Source organism: Acartia tonsa, chromosome 2 (assembly GCF_053477335.1).
Source record: "Acartia tonsa isolate MP-2025a chromosome 2, ASM5347733v1, whole genome shotgun sequence".
Lineage (NCBI taxonomy): Eukaryota > Metazoa > Arthropoda > Copepoda > Calanoida > Acartiidae > Acartia > Acartia tonsa.
Genome location: NC_137261.1, coordinates 26,533,269 through 26,554,683, shown reverse-complemented (window position 1 = coordinate 26,554,683; position 21,415 = coordinate 26,533,269). Strand labels below are relative to the sequence as shown.

The following is a 21,415-nucleotide window of genomic DNA, read 5'->3' as shown; positions in this document are numbered from 1 at the left end:
TGAAAAACACGTTTATTCGTATTGCCGCGTTTAATTTTTAGAAACAAAATGTCGTCGTCTCTGGAGGAGAGCAACATGTGTCGCCTGTGCGGCTGGGAAGATGACAGCAATCAAAATATATTTGACCTAAAAACTCCGCTTGTGATTAACAATTCTGTGATATTAACGAAGGTAATATTTATTTCTCTGTTGGCCATAATAGTGCACTGAAGGAAAAATGTTTTTCCAACCTGCTAGGCCCCTAATGACCTCTTTTTTTCTAGAAGCTATTTCTCTTGGGAGTGTTGTGGTACCCTTTCCTAAATGACCTCTAAACTTTCTGAAACTTCTGGGAAGCTACATTGTAAAGTAGAACAATATCGGGTCAGTTCGGTGGTTAGCGAGATCCTTCAATACAGACGGATAAATACACAAAGACACAAACATCCTGTTACTTTTTTATAAGGATTGATTAAAAATTTATCTAGATAGTCGATGTGCTTGAGAAGAATTTAAACCTAAAGCTTTCTGAGGATGATAAACTGCCCAGGATGATTTGCATGGACTGCAGGCATAGACAACTAAATAGTAGAAAAACTGTATACTAGGATTAAAGCTATGAGAAAAATAAAGTTTGCTTCTTATAATATTTTTTTCACAGACCAGGGGTAGATTTAGCTTTTTTAGTTTATTTAACTGTTGATAACAACTTACCTAATATATTGAACAACAAAAAAACTGCTGGAAGGTGCTTAACTTCCTTGCTATTTTTCGTGCACATTCCCCTTCAACAGGATTAAATGAAATTTAATCAGCCTCTGAGCCTCCCTACTTTTTCTAATAGTTATCGATGGCAATAGATTGGCAACACAGGCGCTGGCTGAATTCCTTGCCAGAGTTAGACAAGGTCAGGTATGTTATTTGTACATGTAACAAAAAAATTAACATTGCTATTTAGATAATTTGATTGAATTTGACCTTTCCCACGAAAAAAAAATTTTTACCTACCATTTTATAATTAAACTAGGTATGAAATATGCAATTCCATTTAATTGATATTTTATGATTTCAGGCATATTTAAGAAAACTATTAAGAACTCAATATCAAATAAATGAAACTAATCATGTTCTTAATGATGACCAAATTACATGTTCAATGGATAAAGCAATTTTGTTTAGCAGAAAGAGAGCAAGATCTAAGAAAGGTATTTTATACCTATTAATATATTGTACAGAAAAAGTATTATACACATATTTCTGGTTGATTGAATCTTTATTAACTTTATGTAGACATTGTTGAGTTAAGTTCATCTAAAACAAGAAATTCAAGTGAAGAAATGAACAAGATTATTGCTGAAAGTCCATCAAATAGGTTAGTTAATTAAGGAGGGGGGGGGGGGGGGTGGGAGTTCTGACACTTTTGCGTAAACATGGAGTATAGGCTTTGTCTAAGGAGTGATAGTATAGGTTGTAAAAAAAGTTACCTTTTTGGAAGTAGTTTCCTTTTGGATTTAGTTTCCTTATAATTAAAAAAGTTTTGGTTTGGGTCTCCAGGTAGTCTCTGTTAAGGTAAAAATAAATAAAAATTGATGAGTTAGAGGAAACTTTTTGCCAATTAACCTATCCTCTCCCTCCTAAGACAAAGCCTCCCCCCCCCCCCCCCTCCCCGTTATCTTAATGTAATTCGTGACCTACAATTCTAACAATTTCTTTTATAATTGTTGTAGATGTTGTAGATTTTTTATTAGCATAGGATCATTTTGATATGATTTTATTTCAAAACAAGAGAGGGGTAGGTTTCTGGTAGAATCCATAAAGGTGTGTGTGTTTTAAGGCTAAAAAATAGTAGTAGAACGATAATATTCACTAAATATGTGTATTTCTTATTGAAAAGAACTGTAGACAAAAATTTTAAAAAAAAGTTAACATAAATTTTTATCGTTCTACTACTGTTTTTAACTTATAACACATAACCTTTACGGATTTTACCCGAAACCTACCCCTCGCTTTTAAGTTAACATTAGTCATCTATTTGATAAATCTTTTGGTAACAAATATTTTTAATTTTCAGGGACATTGACTTTGAGTGTTGTGAGCTGAATATTGATGAGAGAGAAGGCGGGGAGGAGAATCTTAAATCTGAGGTCATAATAACTAGGGAAGGGGATGGATAAACAAAAATAAATTAATGGATTACAGTTCAAACAATTAAAGATTTTACTTAATATTTAGACAATTTTAGGGCTTAACCCCATCTTCTATCATAAAAAACTTTAGTTTGTAGAAACAATTAATCATTTTTTATCATTTTTTGTTCTGATATATTAGTTTTCCAGCACCTAAAGCGTCAATAGAAAATCAAAGCTAATATTTGAAGAAAAAAATTTTGTTTTGTACCTATATTTAAAATAACCTATGTTTAATTTTCATAAATTTTTTTATAAATTCGTTTAGCCTTGTAGTTTTTGTATAAAAATGTTAATATTCAGGTTACTCCAACTAAAACATCACCACCTTCCAATTATGTATTATCTACCTCAAAACAAGACAAGAAAGAACAATTATTTAAGTGTAATGTATGTCAACTATCATTCACCGGGCTCGACAATCTGAATACACATGTAAAAATGTTACACTCGGACAATCATGTTCTTATGAGTGTCAAAGGAAGGTTTATTTAGATAAATAATTCCTACAACTATCCTATTTAAAACAGTTGAATCTTTTCTTTAGTCAAGTTATTCCTTATTAGTAAAACTTAGATATAATATTTTTTTCCTGTAAATTATTACCTTTGGACCATGGAAAACAATCGAAGTATCGGGTTTAGTCGTATTTTCACAGTAGCTTTTAATAGATTATTTTAGGTTAGGTATATGTTAATGATTGCCTCATAGGTTTAGGAAATTGGCCCCGCAGGGGCTGGAAATAGGATAGAAGCTACTATGAAATCCGCTTCTTCATTTTCTTTCCATGATCCATACTTTTCTTTTAGTATTTATCTCTATAAGATGCTTGTTTTATTTCTAACAATTACATTCTCGAAGGATAAGTGTGATTTAACTATCTAAAATTACCAGAAGAAGAGAGAGTAATACAAGAGAAACTCCATCAGTATGAATGTGGTCTCTGTGTTAAATCATTTTCAGATCAAAAAAGCCACAAAGATCATTTAAGGTATTTTAGTCACCTAAAATCAAAACCTTAATAAATTCTGTAAAAATACATTATACCTACCCGATCAAATTAGGATCAAAGACAGTATTTATTAAAATATGTAATCATTCTCTTTTTTTTAGTTTTGCTCACAGCCGAAAAGTATACTCCTGTGACATGTGTACAAGAGAATTCAACGCGGAAAGTAGTTTGCGCTATCACAAACAATCAGCACACACAAATAATGGGTTCCCTTGTACTGTAGATGGATGTAAAAAGGTAAAATAAGACCATACTACATATATTGTCTTAATTTGGTATTTTCAGCTTTTGCAACTGCCAACCCTGGTTGTGAGTGTACCAAACTTGCCAAAAAAATATATTATTATTTTTTTTTTATGCTTATGTTGAAATACATCTAGAAAACCCAACATTTTACCTAATGCTTATAAGTATTTTACAAAACCAATTGATTCCTTTAAACAACTATTACCTCCTTTTTACTATTTTATTTTAGGTATTTAAAGTGAAGACACTGTTAAATCGCCATCTCAAATTTCATTCAGATGAGAGGTCTTTTTCATGTGATTTTTGTGACAAAAAGTTCAAGACTTTAAGTAATCTTAAGGTACAATTTTTCGATTAATAGATTTTTATAATCATAAGTGACAACAGCAGAATATAAATATATGAGTCTAAACAAAATTGTAAGCATATTTGCTTAAATACCTTCAGAATATTAAATTTTTTATGTCATAATGATACTTATATTTTTAAATGGACGTAAGGACTTTCTGGTAACGATTGTAGAGTTGCTAAGCTTCCTAAATCGTACCGAACTGTTATAGGAAGCAGTTTAAAAGCGGTAGTACAATTCTAACCTATTAAAATTAAAGTGATGGACGTTCGGAAGGATTAGCCTTATTAAGAGAAAAGCTTCGCTTTAAAAAAAGTTTTTACTTTGGTTATATTCAGCAACATGCAAGAAGCCACAGTGATGTAAAGATGTATCAGTGTGAATTGTGTGGACAAGAATTTAAACAAAGATCAACACTCAACACGCACAAGATGTTACATACTGATCACAAAAAATATGAATGTCCTACATGCAATAAGGTAATTTAATTTGGTATCTGGGGTGTATATTTTTTCCCCAGCTTCAAAGCATTTCTTTTTTTCCTGCTCTAGTTTTTTTCCATGTATTCTTTTTTTCTTCTTTACCCCTTCCACATATTTTTCTTTTTTTTTCCATAATGGTTAAAAAATGAAGAAAATTTTTTTTATCCCTCTCACATATTTTTTTTTTCCTCTCTCCTTTAGTAGTGGATACCGTGCAGAATACACACTCATAACCTGTTTGTTGCTATATACAATATTTTGTTTGTAGAGATTTCATCAGAGTGGAAACCTGAGGGAACATATTCGCAGTCATACTGGAGAGAAAAGATTTAAATGTCAAGATTGTAATAAAGCTTTTGTCACTAGCTCCCAATACAAGAAACATCAGGTACCTTAATTATTCTGAAACAAAAAAAGGGAGGGATAGGTCATTGGACTAAAAAATACAGTGGTATCCAACGTTTTCTTATTCGTTGACTCAAAAACTTTGGGTACTTTCATTGAATTGTGGTTGGTTGGTTCCAGACTAGTCGTGTCCTCACTTCCCAACCAATAGTTTTATTTACAGAAGAGGTAATTTTGTTTATCATGATTTAGGATTATATTATTATATCGTCCATTATATTATCCCTAAAGATTCCTGGGAAAAAAATAGAAAATTTTTTTTTAGAGGACTCATAGCAATATACCTTCAGCAAATACAAATATACATTCAGCATCACCTATTATAACTCCTGCAGTAGTATCCATATTGATATCAAATGATCAGAACAATTTGAAGAAGAACCAACCATCATCATTGGAAGAACGACAGCTGTTAAAACCAGTTCGACAGCTGTCGCCTTGTGTTGATGGGCAGCTGTTATCACGTGACCAACCACTGTCGGCATCAAGTGAAAGCCAACGGGTTTATTCATGTGTCTATTGTGAGAAAATGTTCTCAATCAAGAAATCTTTTAATGCTCACATAAAATCTGGTAATTATGCAGGGGTGTATATTCTGTATGGGATCCCCGGCTCATTTTTTCCATTTCGCCCCCCTCCTTGGTTAAAAAAACTAAAAAAATGTGTGGTAGGAGGCATAAAATACATAAAATATAGAGTTCTTTAAATATTTTTCTATTTTCCCCCTACTTTTTAAGAAAAATCTAGGGGGGAAAAAAAATAAAAAAAAATTGTAGCAGGGGAAAAAAAATAAATCTTGTGCAGAATATACACCCCTGTAATTATGTTTTCTTTGTTTTATTAGATATCTAAACTACTAATATTTTTAATACTTTGGTTATAATATTTGTTTTAATTTCCATTTATGTTTTAGAACATTCTGATCTTGCAAGACCTAACGAAGTATCACTTGATACAATGCTGGATAACAATGAAGACTTTAATGACAATGATAAGATTAAGGATGCCAAAGAGAAAAGGCTTCCATCAAGAACAATAAATAGAAAAAATAAAACAAAATCTAGCAGTAAACAATCCATACTTACATCACAAATTAAATTGAATGAAGCCTCTGAAAAAGTTATTGTTGAAGAAATAAAAGCTGATGGAAACAATGATCTGTATGTTAATGTTGATGAAGAAGTAAATAAACAAGTGGAAGAAAGATCCCAAGTTTGGAATTTAATCAAATCTGTTGTTGAACAAAATTCTGAGGTACTTATCTTTTAACTTTTATTAAAAGATACCATATTTGGCTTAAATCTTCAATCTTAGTCAATATTGTATTTTCTGCATGAGTTCCCCGGCTTAGGAAGGGTGGGGGGAGGGGGGTTGAAATTAGAAATAAAGTGTACTGGAATTATCAGCTGATACTATTATCTAGAAAAAAAATTAAAATCGGACCAAAAACACCAAAGATATGGGGAAATATATGAAAAATCAGCTTAATGCTACTTGTCCTCTCATCTACAGACAAGAAATAACCATAAAATGATGGTAAATTTAATTTAATTTAACTATGGGGAGAAAAATGAAATATTTAGATTTGCTTTGAGATAGTTCTATCTTTTTTCAATATAAAAATACAACTAAATATTGCTTATTTTTTATCAGATTGAGTTGTTAGAAGAAGAGGATCAAGTTATCTACATCACTTATGAGAATAATCAAGATGGGAGCGCCTCCTCCACACAAATATCTCAACCTTCACATAGCAAGGTTTGTTTTCATTGATTTTAAGATAATAGTAAAACAATAGAGGGGGTTGGGTTTAAGTAACTCTAAGTCACCACCCCGTGGACCCTGTGCCGACTTTCTATTGGGTCTCTGAATATCAGCCATTAGCTTCGGAAATATTAACATAGCCAAGTCGCTACAAAAAAAGCAAAATAAAGTAATTTGCCAGCAGACGAAATGGGTTATACATTTATATTTATAGATTTATTCTTTGCTTTAACAGGAACTCCTTATTTCTATAAGAAGATGTTCTGTGTCTCAAAACCATACAGAATCGGGGAACTTTAATTCTATTGAATCATCTAAATAACACCAGTACTAAGTTTTCTGTAAAGTATCTAATTTCCTTACAATTTTATTAATTTTTTTTGTATTTGCCATATCTTACATTTAACAGACCTTGCTACTTTTCCTTTTATAACTTTGAAAGTTCAAAATATACCTACTTTTTATTTAGTAATGTTGAATTTTAGAAAAAAATCTGTTATTTTTTATTTTAAATTTTAGGCGGAGAGTACAAATGAAGTGGACATTGCTGTTTATCTCAAAGATCTGCACAGTATTCCTGTTTCTGAGCCAAACTAAGCATCAATGGAGAAATTTTAAATAATATAATTCATATTAGATAGTAAAAATTAAATATACATTGGTACAAGTTCATGGATGTAGAATATTATGACAGGGAAAAATTGTCTTCAATTTAGGTTGCTTTTCCCCCGTCATTTATTGGTCAGTTCGTTTATCTAGTAGGAGGGGATGGTTTAGGGGGAATTGTTATTTTAGCCCGCTACAAGTTTCACTTTACTATATAATCTGGTTTAATATCCAAGTAAAAATAAATCCATTCCCATTAATATAAAAACTTAAGTAATCAAATGCTTTCAAAAAGTCTAATGTACAATATAACATGCACTTGGTCAATTCTATAATTTCGTCCAGAGGGAATTTCACGAAACCAGAGGTGAATTCCTAAAAAACTTTTGCCTCACTTAAAATTCTTTGCCTCACTAAAATTAGTGAGGCTCGCAAAAAATTTAGAGGTGTTAATTTTGCCTCACTATGTTAGTGAGGCAGGGAGCCCAAAAAGATTTTTAAGAATTCAACTGAGGTTAAAAAATAATGTCAATACATTGTTAACAATTTTTTCAGATAAAAAAATGAAGAGAAAAAGCACAGGGTCTGACGAAGAGGACGGGGGAGAAGATAAGAGATTCAAACAGAGTAATGGACACATCTCTCCTCCTCAACATACAAGAGGTACAATCCAGGGATAAGACAATGGCAGATAAATTGACGTATATCCCCAATGATGACACTCAAATTTACCACTTCAGTACACTAATCAACCAACCAACAGAAATTCAGGAAAAGTCCCCAAAGTTGTTAAGCCAACGAATGAGAAAATGTTATTGTAAAACTGTGGGGACTAGTGTAATAAAGAGCGTCTCTGGGTATAGTACAATCATATATTTTGTCCAGACAACTTGACAAAGTTTATAAAAGATTAGTGTTGGTATAATTTAGGATAATTGATGAAGATGAGGTAGGGCAAACTATCTAGGTAATAAAATATTCTATTATCTATTTCATTAATTACATTTCTCCCAATGTTGATTGACATTTACGTGACTGTTACTCATTGGATATCTTTGCTGTTGGCATTTAGCTACTCATTGATGAATGTACTCGACCCAGGGATAATGGATAAAACTTTCAAAATACAAAGTACACACTTTCGAGTACTTGTTTTTTTTATTACTTTTTGTGCATATGGAAAATAATTCATTTTAATAGTTGCTTTTATACTGAAAAGACTTACAGCCAATTGTAGTTTCACCTGGAAGCCCCACCTCTACCCCGCAACTATTAAAGCTAACTTTAGACTTAGATTACATAAGGAATTTTTTTTCTCCATTTTTAAAAGATTTTTGGACACTTTTTCCCTTAAATTAGAATATTTTTTCTGCTTCTATTTATGTAATAAAAACCACATCTTGGCGGTATAGATTATTAGAGAGGAAATTTAAGACCTATATAAGCTTGATGCAGGATTTGGCTCCCCTGGTACAGCATATTTATTTTTTGAATTTTACTGTTTCCAATTTGTCCATCGGTACTAATCCAGCAGATATTAACCGGTTTCGAGGTTATACTGGAAGAATTTTTCTTAAAATGTGTCCTGCACCTGAATTCCTGGTCTAACTCTCTCTGCAAAGGTCAACATGGAATTTGTTTCAAGTCAGGATTACCAACTTTTTGTAATTTTAATATTTTTCTTCATATTTTACATACCTACTTTTTGTGCAACTGAAACTTTTTCAAAAATAATAATTTAATATAATTCTATATTTCAATATGAAGTAGGTACCTACTTTTATTTTATATTTTTAGAATAACAAAAATATTTTTTTATTAGTTGTCAACTTAGCTTTGCGTAAATATATTTTGGAATTTCCAAATTCATATTTACAAAAAACTTCAGAATTTGTAAAACATGAATGAATAAAAAAATTACGGAAATATTTAACACGTTTGGTGGAGCAAAGAAAAAAAATGCTTATATATGAGGATGAAAAGTGTTATGAAGATTATTTTTCATTTTTAAAAAAGGTTTTATTTTAGTTCATGGAGTAAGATCTGGGATGAAGTGTTCAATCTGTTTATGGCCAGCTGGGTCCCCTCAGTGCTATCACCATCCTCCACAGTCTAGTCTTCACAGGTAAATATAATCTGTTTATGTCCAGCTGGGTCCCCTCAGTGCTATCACCATCCTCCACAGTCTAGTCTTCACAGGTAAATATAATCTGTTTATGGCCAGCTGGGTCCCCTCAGTGCTATTACTATCCCCACCAGTCTAGTCTTCACAGGTAAATATAATCTGTTTATGGCCAGCTGGGTCCCCTCAGTGCTACCACCATCCCCCACAGTCTAGTCTACACAGGTAAATATAATCTGTTTATGGCCAGCTGGGTCCCCTCAGTGCTATCACCATCCCCCCCAGTCTAGTCTACACAGGTAAATATAATCTGTTTATGGCCAGCTAGGTCCCCTCAGTGCTATCACCTTCCTCCACAGTCTAGTCTTCACAGGTAAATATAATCTGTTTATGGCCAGCTGGGTCCCCTCAGTGATATCACCATCCCCCCCAGTCTAGTCTTCACAGGTAAATATAATCTGTTTATGTCCAGCTGGGTCCCCTCAGTGCTATCACTATCCCCACCAGTCTAGTCTTCACAGGTAAATATAATCTGTTTATGGCCAGCTGGGTCCCCTCAGTGATATCACCATCCCCCCCAGTCTAGTCTTCACAGGTAAATATAATCTGTTTGTGGCCAGCTGGGTCCCCTCAGTGATATCACCATCCCCCCCAGTCTAGTCTTCACAGGTAAATATAATCTGTTTATGGCCAGCTGGGTCCCCTCAGTGCTATCACCATCCCCCACAGTCTAGTCTACACAGGTAAATATAATCTGTTTATGGCCATTGCGGACTTTTTATTAAATTTTGATAGGATGGTTCATTAGGTTAAGTATCCATATGTTTTAACCATTAAAAGTAATCTACAGAGAGATAATTTTGTGATCCATGGGTAAAATACTAAAAATAATCAATGAATTGCAGATTTTATGCTGAACTTATTTAATCAATACATAATTTTAGATGAATGTGGGCGCTGATACAAAATGAAATACTTGCAGCTGTTGTCCAAATCACCAAGGTTGTGTCGAACAAATTATGTGCCAATGCTTTCAATTACTGGGTTCTAGATCATTAGTTTTATCTTGTAATAGTAAATTATTCTAAATTGACTATTTACATCCACGTGGAAATTCAACTACTATTGTGCCAACAATTCCTATATTACTCATACATGCTATTACTTGATAAAATTATATGACCATGGATCCGAGCTATTCATTACACCACAATCTAGATACAGGGTGTGGATTATAATTCAACCTCTGGCTTCAATTATGATTATATGTAATTTGGCTTTCATTTCATTAATAATTTCTATTCTGTAATTAATTGTAATGTTATTATTAAACCTTTCCTATGATAATTAAACACGAGTTACTTGTTTGCCCTTCATGATGGTTGTTAAGTAATTAAATATTCATTATGTTTATTATCATTGTAATTATGTATCGTACATACAAATTATTATAACAAAGAGTTATAAATAAAAATGACATATTAAAACCTTATAATAACTAACTTTTCCTGTTAAAATGAAAATGCCCAATTCTCGCCACTGATATGAAATTATTTCTCAACTTCATATATGTATAATTATTTTACCCTTTATTTGACTTAATTATTTTTTCTGTAACTTCTATGTCTATATGCTAAATTAGTTTCTTTTAAAGACTAAACGCCTAAAAATTTACAAAACTTTAATATCTTTGATAACAATTAATGTAAAACTTGTAAAATATGATATTTATAATGCAAACCAGTATTAAAAATAAAAAAAATGCAATACACTATTTTTGTTTTTTCATAATCAAATAACTTTAAGGAAATAGTTCTTTTATTAGAAAATTTCTTTTTTTTTCAGAGAATAGACAAAAAGATCAGATAGATCACATCATAAAAAACTACAGATAATAAGAAAAAAGACAAAACATAGGTAGAGAGTGGACACTCAATTGTACTGGTATCAAAAGGTTTATTGACACGTTCTCTCCTTCGTTAGCTGATATCTTGATTGGTAGGTGCAATATAGCAGTATCTAAACTTTTCCTCCAATGATTAAAATCTACAGTAACTAGTAAAAGTAACTTTGTTCATCATCATTAAGGATTGTGTACATGAATTTTCAGACATGTATATTAAAATTCATTGTCTTATTCCAGTAGATCCATGACAAATAATGTTGCTAACCAAATGCAATTTTTGCTATCAATATACAAGTTAAAGAAAAGAGAAGGCGGGTGTTAAATAACTGTATGTCCACGGGGTGGGAACCTTGTGCCGGCTTTCTAATGGTTCTTTGATTATCAGACAATAACGTCGGAAATAATTGCAAAAAGCAAGTCGCTAGCGGGCCCCCCTGGAACCAGTTATTTGTCTGGGTTATACATCTAAACATATACATTTATTGTGTTAATCGATTGATATATATAAACTTAAGTCGTTGAACGTGATGCTTCCCCAGAAAATGAGATTACAAACTAAGGGGTGTGGGTAATAACAGGATGTGAAAAAATTAAATGTGTTGAAAAAATCTCTAAAACATTTTGAAGAAATCATCCAATTTGTTCTGTAAAATCGTTAGTATTATTTTGAAGATTGAGAAAGCATGAGAAAAATGTTGTTTTACTATATGAAATACTTATGCTATTTATCTGATTTGTTGATTACCTACTGATTCCTATTAAAAACAGGGTACAATTTTATAAGTAAAGCATCTTTTTAATCAAGCTCTAAAAATGTAAATATGTCCTTAATCAGTATCCTCTAATTATTCAGTCTTGCAACAAATATACTTACAATTTTGTTTATACTTCTACACCTATATTCTGCTTATTCAGTTATGACACTCTTGTCCTATTGTTTCAGAGCATCGCTTTTATAGATGTTGTCATCCTTGTTATTCTTACAAAATACACTTTCCTTACGGTGCGTGGTAAAACCTCGTAAATTTCCCCGTCTATGTTGGTTTGGTGCGAGGTATGTTGAAAAAATCCCCAAGTACGATCCATAGATAGCGGTGGTGTTGCAAGAAAAAGCAATTGGCACTATTGTAAAATAAGTAACTTTATTAGCTTTTTTTATCCTGTATTATGAAATAACAGAATGTTTGTCTGTCTATATATTTAACCAGTATTAGAGGGTGGTTCGGGTAGCTACTCTACTAGTAAGTATTACCTAATATGTCTAAATACCAAGGAGAAAATCCGGTAATAGTAACATCGCCCCATAAGGGTCGATTCGTCGTATTTTTAAAATGGCTTTTTATAGGTTAGGTTAGGTTATATTGAATTATGTGATTGCCCCACAGGGTTAGAGCCCCCCGCAGGGGCTAGAAATAGGAGAAAAGCTACTGTGAAAAATACCTACAAAGAATCGCCCCATAAGATGCGATGTTACGAAATGGACTATACCCGAAAATCCTTTAATAAAACAGGATGTCTGTCTGTCTGTACCTATGGATCTCGATAACCGCTAAACCAATACGGTTTTACATGACTATTTAGCTTCTCATCATAAGTCCTGAGAAGGTTTATAGCTATTTTAAGGGAGGGTACCACCACCTCCCCCGAATTAAATTTTCCCTTCACAATTTTTTTTACTTTTTCTTTTGAAACTAAAATAAAAAATTGGGTGGTCGAATAAAACCCTTCATCACCCCCAATAGGCCTCTAGGGGCGTATAGCTTTAAATTCTAAGATTTTATATACATGTATTCTATATTAAAGCAGTTTATGTATTAAGTATTTTTACATTTAGATTAAGCATATCAATTTTATAGGACTTTGTGTACAATAAGTAGCACCACTAACAAAGCACCTTTCTTAATACTCCAAGTTAATAGATTATTCTTAGATTGTCTTATTTTTGGTTTTGTGCTGCCATTGTCCATGTACCTAATCTTATAGTAAGGGGGGGGGGGGGAGTTCTGACACATTTGCGTAAACCTGGTATATAGGGTTTATCTCTGGACTGAGAGGATAGGTTATTAAAGATAAAATCATTCTTATATGATGAAACAAAATATGCATCTTTTTGAATGTTATTCACATATTTGAAGAAAAATATACATATTTTGTTTCATAAGCTTTCTTCAAAAAAAAATTTTTCTCACTTTTACATGTACAGAGACCACTTGGAGGCCTGGAGCTCCGGAACCTGGAGGCCTATCCAAAAAATCTTAAAACTTAAGAAAATTCAACATATAAGAATGATTTTTTCTTTTATAACCTATCCTCTCAGTCCAAAGATAAAGCCAATATACCAGATTTACGCAAATGTGTCAAAACTTCCCCCCCCCCCTTATTAGTAGTTAGTTAATAGTTAGTTCTCGCATCGTATTATAAACGGCTTTCCGCGGATATAGAATGTACAATTATGAGATTAAAACTATGTTTTTTTGCTCCGAGGTGCCGAAGGCACCGGCTAAAAAACTGGTTTTAATCTTATGATTGTACATTTTTATATTCGTAGAAAGCTGGATATAATACGATGCTAGACATAGTTTTTCGTATGGATGATAACCGGTTCCTATCCACCGGATTCGAATGAATACGAGAAACTCAATTATCTATTATCGGCTTATCGGCTATTGTCTTATTCCTTTAGATCCCTGTGTTCACCCCTAGTGATAATAAACAAAAAATATCTCCTCATTAAATTAAAATTTTCGTTGGAAATATTTTGAGACTACTGGTTTTAAACCACCAATCAGGAAAAGTCCTCAAGGTTCTTAATCATACAAACTTTGGGGACCTTTACAATTTACAGTCCAATTAGCCTCCCTCCCTAGTTAAACCGAACTTAAACTGTTTGTAGTCTCGAACCATTATTTTTGTTTAGTGGGAAGTTTGATGAAGAGGAGTTGAACCTTCTAAATATTTCTATTTCTCCCAACTACGGGACAATTTATATTATGAACCTTTACTCATGGTATTCACATGAGGTAGAAATACACACACACTCACACACACAATGGATACGTACACTGACACGTACCACACAGTACACACACACACACACACACACATACATACATTTACTTGATTCATATACCAATACTTTAGTTTCTTTTTGGCTTTCCCTACAACGTTGTAAAATATATATTAGTGATACTTAACATTGACATTTAAAATAATGATTAGAAAAATATTTTCTTTTCAAGTTTCAAGTACATTTTGTGATTTAATCCATTAATATTTTATATTTAAAAGATTCGTTTGACCTTGTATCTTAAAAGTTGAGTCAAATGCTTTGTTAAATTCAAGGTTCCTTTATTAAGTTTAGAGTTGTCATTAATGTAAACGTTGAATTATGTTAAGGTAAAATATTAAAGTATTCCAAGTCATTGTTAGAGAGACTAATATAGAACTTGAAAGTAAGAGAAAAAGTTTATTTGATTTGAGCATAATGTTGATATTACGCTTTTAACAGTATATGGCAATTGGTTAATATGCACAAATTCTGCATCTAGAGAGAATTAGAATACTTTTGCCGCTGAACCGATATTGTTCTCCTTTACAGTGAAGCTTCTTCATAGGTAGAGGGACGTTTCAACTATTTATAGGAAGTTTACCTCCAACTTCCAAATAAAACATTAATCCCATCAAAAATACTTTTTTCTACTTTTTCTTTTTAAAACTCAAATTGAAATGGGGGGGGGTCGACTTTCCTCTTCCCACTTTAAGTTCCCCTAGAGGCTTCTAGGGGCGTAGCCGTTAGTATCTTAATAAAGCATTTACTATTTTAAAGGATTACTATCAACACTGATATCCATTTTTTTTTATTCCTTTATGGAAATCCTAATGCCTTTAAAAAAAAAATCTATTAAAGGGGCGTAATGACATCTATTCGTAAACCGTGAGCAAAATGGTCTAAATATTTAGCTAGACAATTTTGCTCACGGTTTACGAATAGATGTCATTACGCCCCCCCCCCCCCTTTTTGTCATTGATAACAAATGAATATATGTCAATTTCGTTATCAAATTTAAAGCAAAGTAAACTCAAAAACTGATTGTGAATTTTTTCTTTCTTTAACAAAGCTGCATTTACAAATGCACAATAATTGCAATGTACTATGTTATTTTAAATAATGGATAGAAAAAAAAATTGCGAGCGGATATTCTGTTTTATCAACTAGTTGCTTCGCCCATAGCATCTAAGTGCTTCGCGTCTAGAGTTACCCAAAACATTGATTTTTCTGTATTATACTTTTACAAGAGAAGAAACATTGTGTAAAGTCCCTTCGTGGCAACGCCTCTTAAAGGGCGTTTGGTCGTATTTTCACAGCAGCTTTTCTCATATTTCTAGCCCCTGCGGGGCCAACTGCCTAACCCTGCGGGGCTATCACCTAATCTAAAATAACCTATAAAAGTTGCACGAAAGGGACTATACCCGAAACATTTTATTGGGGGAGGGGAATTCCAAAAATCTTCCCATACCAATATAGAGCTCCTCTGAAATTTTTGATTTAAAATCCTTTATGCTATTAACTTATGTAGAGGCTGGTGGCTAGAAACCAGTAGGTATAATCTGAGCAGAGCCCTACTGGTTCAGCTGTTATCGAGATCTTAAGCGTCAGACAGACATAGGTTTTCTTCGTGTTCTAGATAATACCCAGGATACATATAAATTCGAGGACGTCCAAGCTTTTTTAGGGAAGGGAGGAAGAATCTCAATAAAACTATCATATAAAACATTTCGCTAATTTAGTATGGTATTGCCTTTTTTAGTTATTTTATCTATCCTTAACCTACTAAAAAATACATAAATTAACAATGTTCTTTTAAAGTAAACCATAACCAACATAGGTAAAAACATTTTGGTTTGGTAAAGTTACCAAGTTTTATAGTGTTATTTATAGTTATCATTGATTATAATTTATTTTTGTTTGTCGGCCTTCCTCCTGTTATTTCTAGTATAAAGATTCCCCTTTACTTATTTATTTTTACTTTATATAATCTACCTTGTAAGTGACAGTATAGAAATTGTTTTCCCATTATCCTTCAAATTTTGCTCAGGCCCTTAAGTAGTCCTCCTTTTTGAAATAAAAAAATTTGTTTTTAAGTATTTTTGAGGAAATAACAATGGTTCATAAAATTATTTAAAGGACATAAAGGAATGGGACAATGGTCATAATTTTTAGTTAAATTTAGACACAAATTGGAATTCCCAACCTAGAATAAAAATATTAAACCTCATAGTTTTTAAGCCATCGATTGATAGAAATTATAAACTTTAAGTTGCAATATATATGAATTATTTGGATACCCTCGTCTTCCAGGGATCTAAATGGGTAAGACCATGGGCGATAAAATGATGTACATCTCAAATTATAAAACACAAATTATTCCCATCTGTAGATTACAATTAGTTGTAAAAAAGTTTGGACACTTAACTTAATGAACCAAACAATCAAAATTCACAAAAGCCTCCAAAGTTGTTAAATCAACTATAAGAAAAAGTTATTATAAAACTGGGGATTAGTGTAATAAAAAGCCCATTGTCCCCTTTCTCTCTACTCGTCTTCGCTTCTTTGTACATTATTGTCACTATAATAATATTTTGGGGGGATAAAAAAGGAAAAATCAACAGTATGAAAAATCATTCCAAATGAAAGGATAAGAACGATAATCAACGTAATACCAAAACTTTTCTTCAGTCTTGACACTTTTGTTTACGAGTGCACACGTTCATTCAATTTTATTTATTTTATTGATTCTTTAATTTTCTTCCTATTTCATAATGAAGTAGCTTTATCTTTATGGTCTACTATTAAGTAAGTCCGCAAAGATTTCTACCTAATCTTTAGATAAAACTTCATGATTTTATTGTGTTTTGTTAATAGAGTTATCAATCCATGCAGGGGGGAAGGGGACAATGGGCTATTTGTTACACTGGTTCCCAAAGTTTTATAATCACGTTTTCTTATTCGTTGGCATTACAACTTTGGTGACTTTTAAGTAAGTTAAGTGTCCAAACGTCTCAACCACTAATTGTAACATACAAAAGGATAATTTTGTGTATCATCATTGGGTATTAACATCAATTTATCGACCATTGTCTTATCCTTTTAGATCCCTGGTTGGCAATAGTACATTTCCTTTGGTAGACTTATACCATAATTATTACATGGAAATCTTCACAAGTTTTATTATACTTTCTATTTAAAGCTGTCGATAGTACATTTAAATTTTCTTGTAGTTGTGAAGCTAATCTATTATTCGAAACAAAATTGACCCTGCTCAGGGGGGGGGGGGGGTAAAAAAAATAAAAATATGTGGTTAAGGCCCTGGGGGAAAAAATGTAAACATTAAGAGAACTGAAAACATTTTTTTCCATTTTTCTTCCCTCTTTGGTGTAAAAACTAAAAGAATGTGCAAGAGGGGGGATAATATAAATAATATTAAGAGTTATGTAAATATTTTACCATTTTTTCCCCTTCATTGCTAAAAAAACAGGAGGGGATAAAAATTTAAAAATTTGCAGCAGGGGAAAAAATTAATCTTGTGAAGAATATACACCCCTGATTCGAAATGACCAAGAAAATGAATAGGAGATTCGCGAATTTATTAGCAACTATTTAAGATAGAAAGCTGATTTTTTTGTGATGATTCCCTGTACCAATGAGCATAATGAAAATAAGTTTACTGTTCTTCTGTCTGTCGGTCATGCTTTAAAAGACATATATTTAAAATAACTTTGTATAAAGGTTTCTGAATTTTATGTAAAAGATTTTTTTTATGTAAGGGAATATATATGTAGAATTATAATCATTTAAAGTTCTTTTCCTAGTTTTATGAGGGGTCATGATTCAGCAAATTAGTTTCATTTGGAATTGCTGAAAATTTTGATATTTGTGTGGCGTAATGTTGGCGTAAACATTGTTTTGTTCTGGAACTAAAGGGAAGTGGATAAGAAGAAGGGGGGTAAGACAGAAGTGGGTTGTTGGAAAGTTTTTGCTTAGAATTGTTTGTCAGAATACCTATCCCTTGTCCCTTTGATGACACAATGTTAATCATTAAGTTTTAACCCAAAATAATGAATAATATTTATACACTTTTTCGTGATCAATGTCTTATCAATTGTGGCATAATAATATTATCAATAAAATATAAATAAATTTTCTTTAATTACGTTTTAATTTCGGTATTCATATACTTTTCTTAGTGACTTTACTAGATTTTGATAGTTTCAACTTTTTTAACAACCCATTTGTATGTTGGAAAGCAAAACCAGTTAAAAAGCTTAAAATTATTTTTTTTTGTTAAAATGTGGTGAAATTAATGGTTTATTTCATGTTTTTGTGAATAATATTTTTGAATTTCAGATGTGTTTAAATGTGACTTGATATAATTGTGAAATAATTCTCATTTTTGCTGACGATGTTAGAAATATTGAGTCAAGATCTTTAATATGACGAAGACCAGCCCAGGTCCAGGTTAGTCCAGTTTTTGGATGATGGAACGATAACGAAGTAGCGAGTTTTGTCGTATTTTCACAGAAGCTTTTCTCCTATTTCTAGCCCCTGCGGAGGTCTGCGGAGCAATCATTAATATTACCAAACCTAAGATAACCTATCAAAAGCTATGACGAAACCCTCTACTTCGTTTTCTTTCCATGATCCGTTTAGTTTTTTGGTTTAATAGACATAAATAGTCTCTAAATGATCAGTCTCTTACTTAGAACCAATAGGAACACAGCAAAGGAGCAATCCGACCATATTTTTAGTTATAAAGTGCACATTTTTGTTACGAAAGGTCATTTTTTATTTGATCAATATTAAGTCAGCTATGAATAGTTTGATTGCATTTCTTAGGATAAAGCTTTGTAATGGTGTTTTTGATTTAATTTGTTGATCATTACTTTATTATTTAGTATTAATCTTACTTTGGTTATAAAAAATTGGGAGGGAGATTTTACTTGCCCCCAATTGTGGTTTTTAACCCTTAAAATAAAAGCTTCATCGTCTTCTCTTTAAAATTAAGATATTTGTAATAAAAGTTTACTTATTTAATGAGTTAATCTACACAAAATTGGGACATCAAATTAAACGCAAAACAAGAATGAAAACTTTTGAAATAAGGCGAGATAAAAATAAAAAATGTACATATATATTTAATTAGATATCAATCTAAAATATATAGGGATTTTGTGAAAATTAAAACTTTTTTAACATAAAAAATCTATTCATGTCATACCTCGTTATTGTAGAGCAGCTTGGCTGTTAAAAAAAAGAAAATAAACAAAGTCTAGAAACTTTTCTGCGTAAGTTCAGGAATAACGGGAATAAATCATCAACATTTTAGTTCTTTTTACACAGGGAGGGAGGGGACATTGGACTGTTTATTGCAAAAGTCCCCCAAGTTTTATTATAACGTTTTCTTATTCGTTGGATTAATATCTTTGGGGACTTTTATTGATTTTTGATTAGTTGGTTCATTAAGCCCAAACGTTTGAACCACCAAGTTAAAATCTACAGAATGGGTAATATTGTGTTATTCTAATATATAAATTAATATGGTTTTTTGTCTCATTTTTTCGATGAATACTGAACCAATGGAGTTTTCCATTTTAGGGAAGCTTTATATTTGTTTCGGGATGATTAAGTTGAACAGCTGCTTGTATAATATACAGTGCAGCTTCTTTGTTATAAGGTTTTTTCAAATTGACCACAATAATGTCTCTTTTAAGATGCATAACTATAGGTTTCATGATTATTTATGTTTTAAGCTTTCCATTGCTGCACTTCTCAAAGTCAATTTGACCTTATTATTTTTTTACACTGGTTTTTAACCATATGCAATTAGGTTTCATGATTGTTTATGTTTTAAACTTACTATGACTCGTTATTTTTGATATCTTCTATAATTTTTTCTAACATCCATAATGCCTTTATACTTGATTTCAGGTGAACTCTTACACAGGCAGTTTCTCTCTCTGTCTCTCTCTCTTTTCCCTTCCCTTTCTTTTCCTATCAATCTATCTCTCTTTCCCTTTCCTGATATCTTTTAAGTTTGTCTCTGGGAGGTTTCTACCTTGCTTTCTCACCTCCTATGCACACTATGGACTTAAGTTGAACCAAAAATTTACAATATTATATAGTAATTGTTTTATTATATATAAGTGTGTTTTTTTTTTAACTGATAAATCTTATTATAACTCATAGCTGTAATTTTAATAAATAAAATGTAAAAAGTTATTTTAAAGCATTTTACCTAAATAATTTTGTAAGAAGGGTGGGGGTGGATTTGTAATAAAACCAAAAACACAAAGAAACCCACCCAATAAAAAAAAGCTATAGAACTGAAAGTTGGCATGGAAGTTGCTATAATGTGGTACATTATGTTACTGTAAAGTAACAGTTGCGAATCCGCCACTCCCGCCAAAAAGTCCTTTAATGATATTATCTGCATCCTACTTTTATTTGAATAAACACACGTAGCTGTTGGATGATATACACAAAATCAGTAAATTTAGTTAGAAGGGTATATTTTAACAGGAAGTAAAATAGCAAGATAAAGGTAAAGATAGGAAAACTTGATATAGAAATGGATTATATGTGTATGGTTACATTACCAATTGTAATAGCATTAGAAGCCAACTTTCTGACTAGCAAGTCTTGTAAAGCAACTTAGCCTAAAAAAACATTTTGACTCCGTTTTGATTTAAGGAATATTTAACCCATAGTATCCTATGTATACAATTGTAAATGTATGCGTGTGTGTGAGTGTGTGTGTGTGAGTTTATGTGGATATGAGTGAAATAGTACCCCAGATTACATAGTTTAAACTTATAAACATATATTCTAGCAGTAATAAGCTAATACTAGGTGATAAATAAAAAGTAATACCTAATTGTAAAGCAAGTAATAATTTTTTATATCAAAATTGTAGTTAACAACATAAGTGACATGTTAAGTTTTTATTGAATTTCTTTAACTTAAATATTTTATTCAATTTGCTTTAAGATTAATTTAGTAATATTAATGTCAAGTTTATACTTTTATGATACTTTAAAACAGATTCATAGTTAAAAACTTCACATAGAAACTTGATTGAAGGATTTAGAATTATATCAGATTTTTTAACAACTATTAGTCATAAAAAATTCACCTGTAAGTTTTTACAATTGTTTTTATTTAATTTTTTCATGTGATAGGGCTGAATAGAATTGTTTAAATTCTTATTTTCTTGTAAAAGATATTTTACTTATTTTTACTAACATGTAAGAATTGCTTCTTCAGAAGGCTTACAAACTTAGTAGTTCATTATACTTTATAC

The 21,415-nt window shown here is 31.7% G+C and overlaps 2 protein-coding genes across 6 annotated transcripts in view; both read left to right on the top strand.

The window, feature by feature from the left end:
- The first annotated feature begins 35 nt into the window (after positions 1 to 35).
- LOC145307771 (uncharacterized) lies at positions 36 to 10,922 on the top strand. 5 transcript variants are annotated; one of them, XM_080150226.1, is made up of 19 exons: positions 36 to 171; positions 468 to 550; positions 840 to 891; positions 1,052 to 1,184; positions 1,270 to 1,351; positions 2,051 to 2,123; positions 2,469 to 2,646; positions 3,060 to 3,156; positions 3,279 to 3,414; positions 3,653 to 3,763; positions 4,111 to 4,251; positions 4,523 to 4,642; positions 4,925 to 5,231; positions 5,573 to 5,913; positions 6,313 to 6,417; positions 6,943 to 7,396; positions 7,544 to 7,692; positions 9,058 to 9,154; positions 10,096 to 10,922. In XM_080150226.1, the coding sequence occupies exons 1-16, from the start codon at positions 49 to 51 to the stop codon at positions 7,018 to 7,020; spliced, it is 2,160 nt and encodes a 719-aa protein (XP_080006352.1). In that variant the 5' UTR covers positions 36 to 48; the 3' UTR covers positions 7,021 to 7,396; positions 7,544 to 7,692; positions 9,058 to 9,154; positions 10,096 to 10,922. The 5 variants fall into 5 exon arrangements, with proteins under 5 accessions (XP_080006352.1, XP_080006351.1, XP_080006353.1 ...); XM_080150225.1 differs by having other exon boundaries at positions 6,943 to 7,692; XM_080150227.1 differs by having other exon boundaries at positions 6,943 to 7,692; positions 9,058 to 9,228.
- A 7,520-nt stretch (positions 10,923 to 18,442) lies between these two features.
- Positions 18,443 to 21,415, top strand: part of ATP8B (ATPase phospholipid transporting 8B) — a 65,842-nt gene continuing 62,869 nt past the window's right edge. The window contains exon 1 of the mRNA XM_080150168.1: positions 18,443 to 18,573. Coding sequence (XP_080006294.1) covers positions 18,549 to 18,573 — 25 coding nt within the window. The 5' untranslated portion in view covers positions 18,443 to 18,548. The remainder of the gene's footprint in view (positions 18,574 to 21,415) is intronic.

Coding starts and splice junctions, on each gene's coding strand:
- LOC145307771 (XM_080150226.1), top strand. CDS start 49: ATGTCGTCGTCTCTGGAGGAGAGCAACATGTGTCGCCTGTGCGGCTGG. Junction 1,352..2,050: donor GCTGAAAGTCCATCAAATAG/GTTAGTTAATTA, acceptor TTTAATTTTCAG/GGACATTGACTTTGAGTGTT. Junction 5,914..6,312: donor TTGTTGAACAAAATTCTGAG/GTACTTATCTTT, acceptor ATTTTTTATCAG/ATTGAGTTGTTAGAAGAAGA.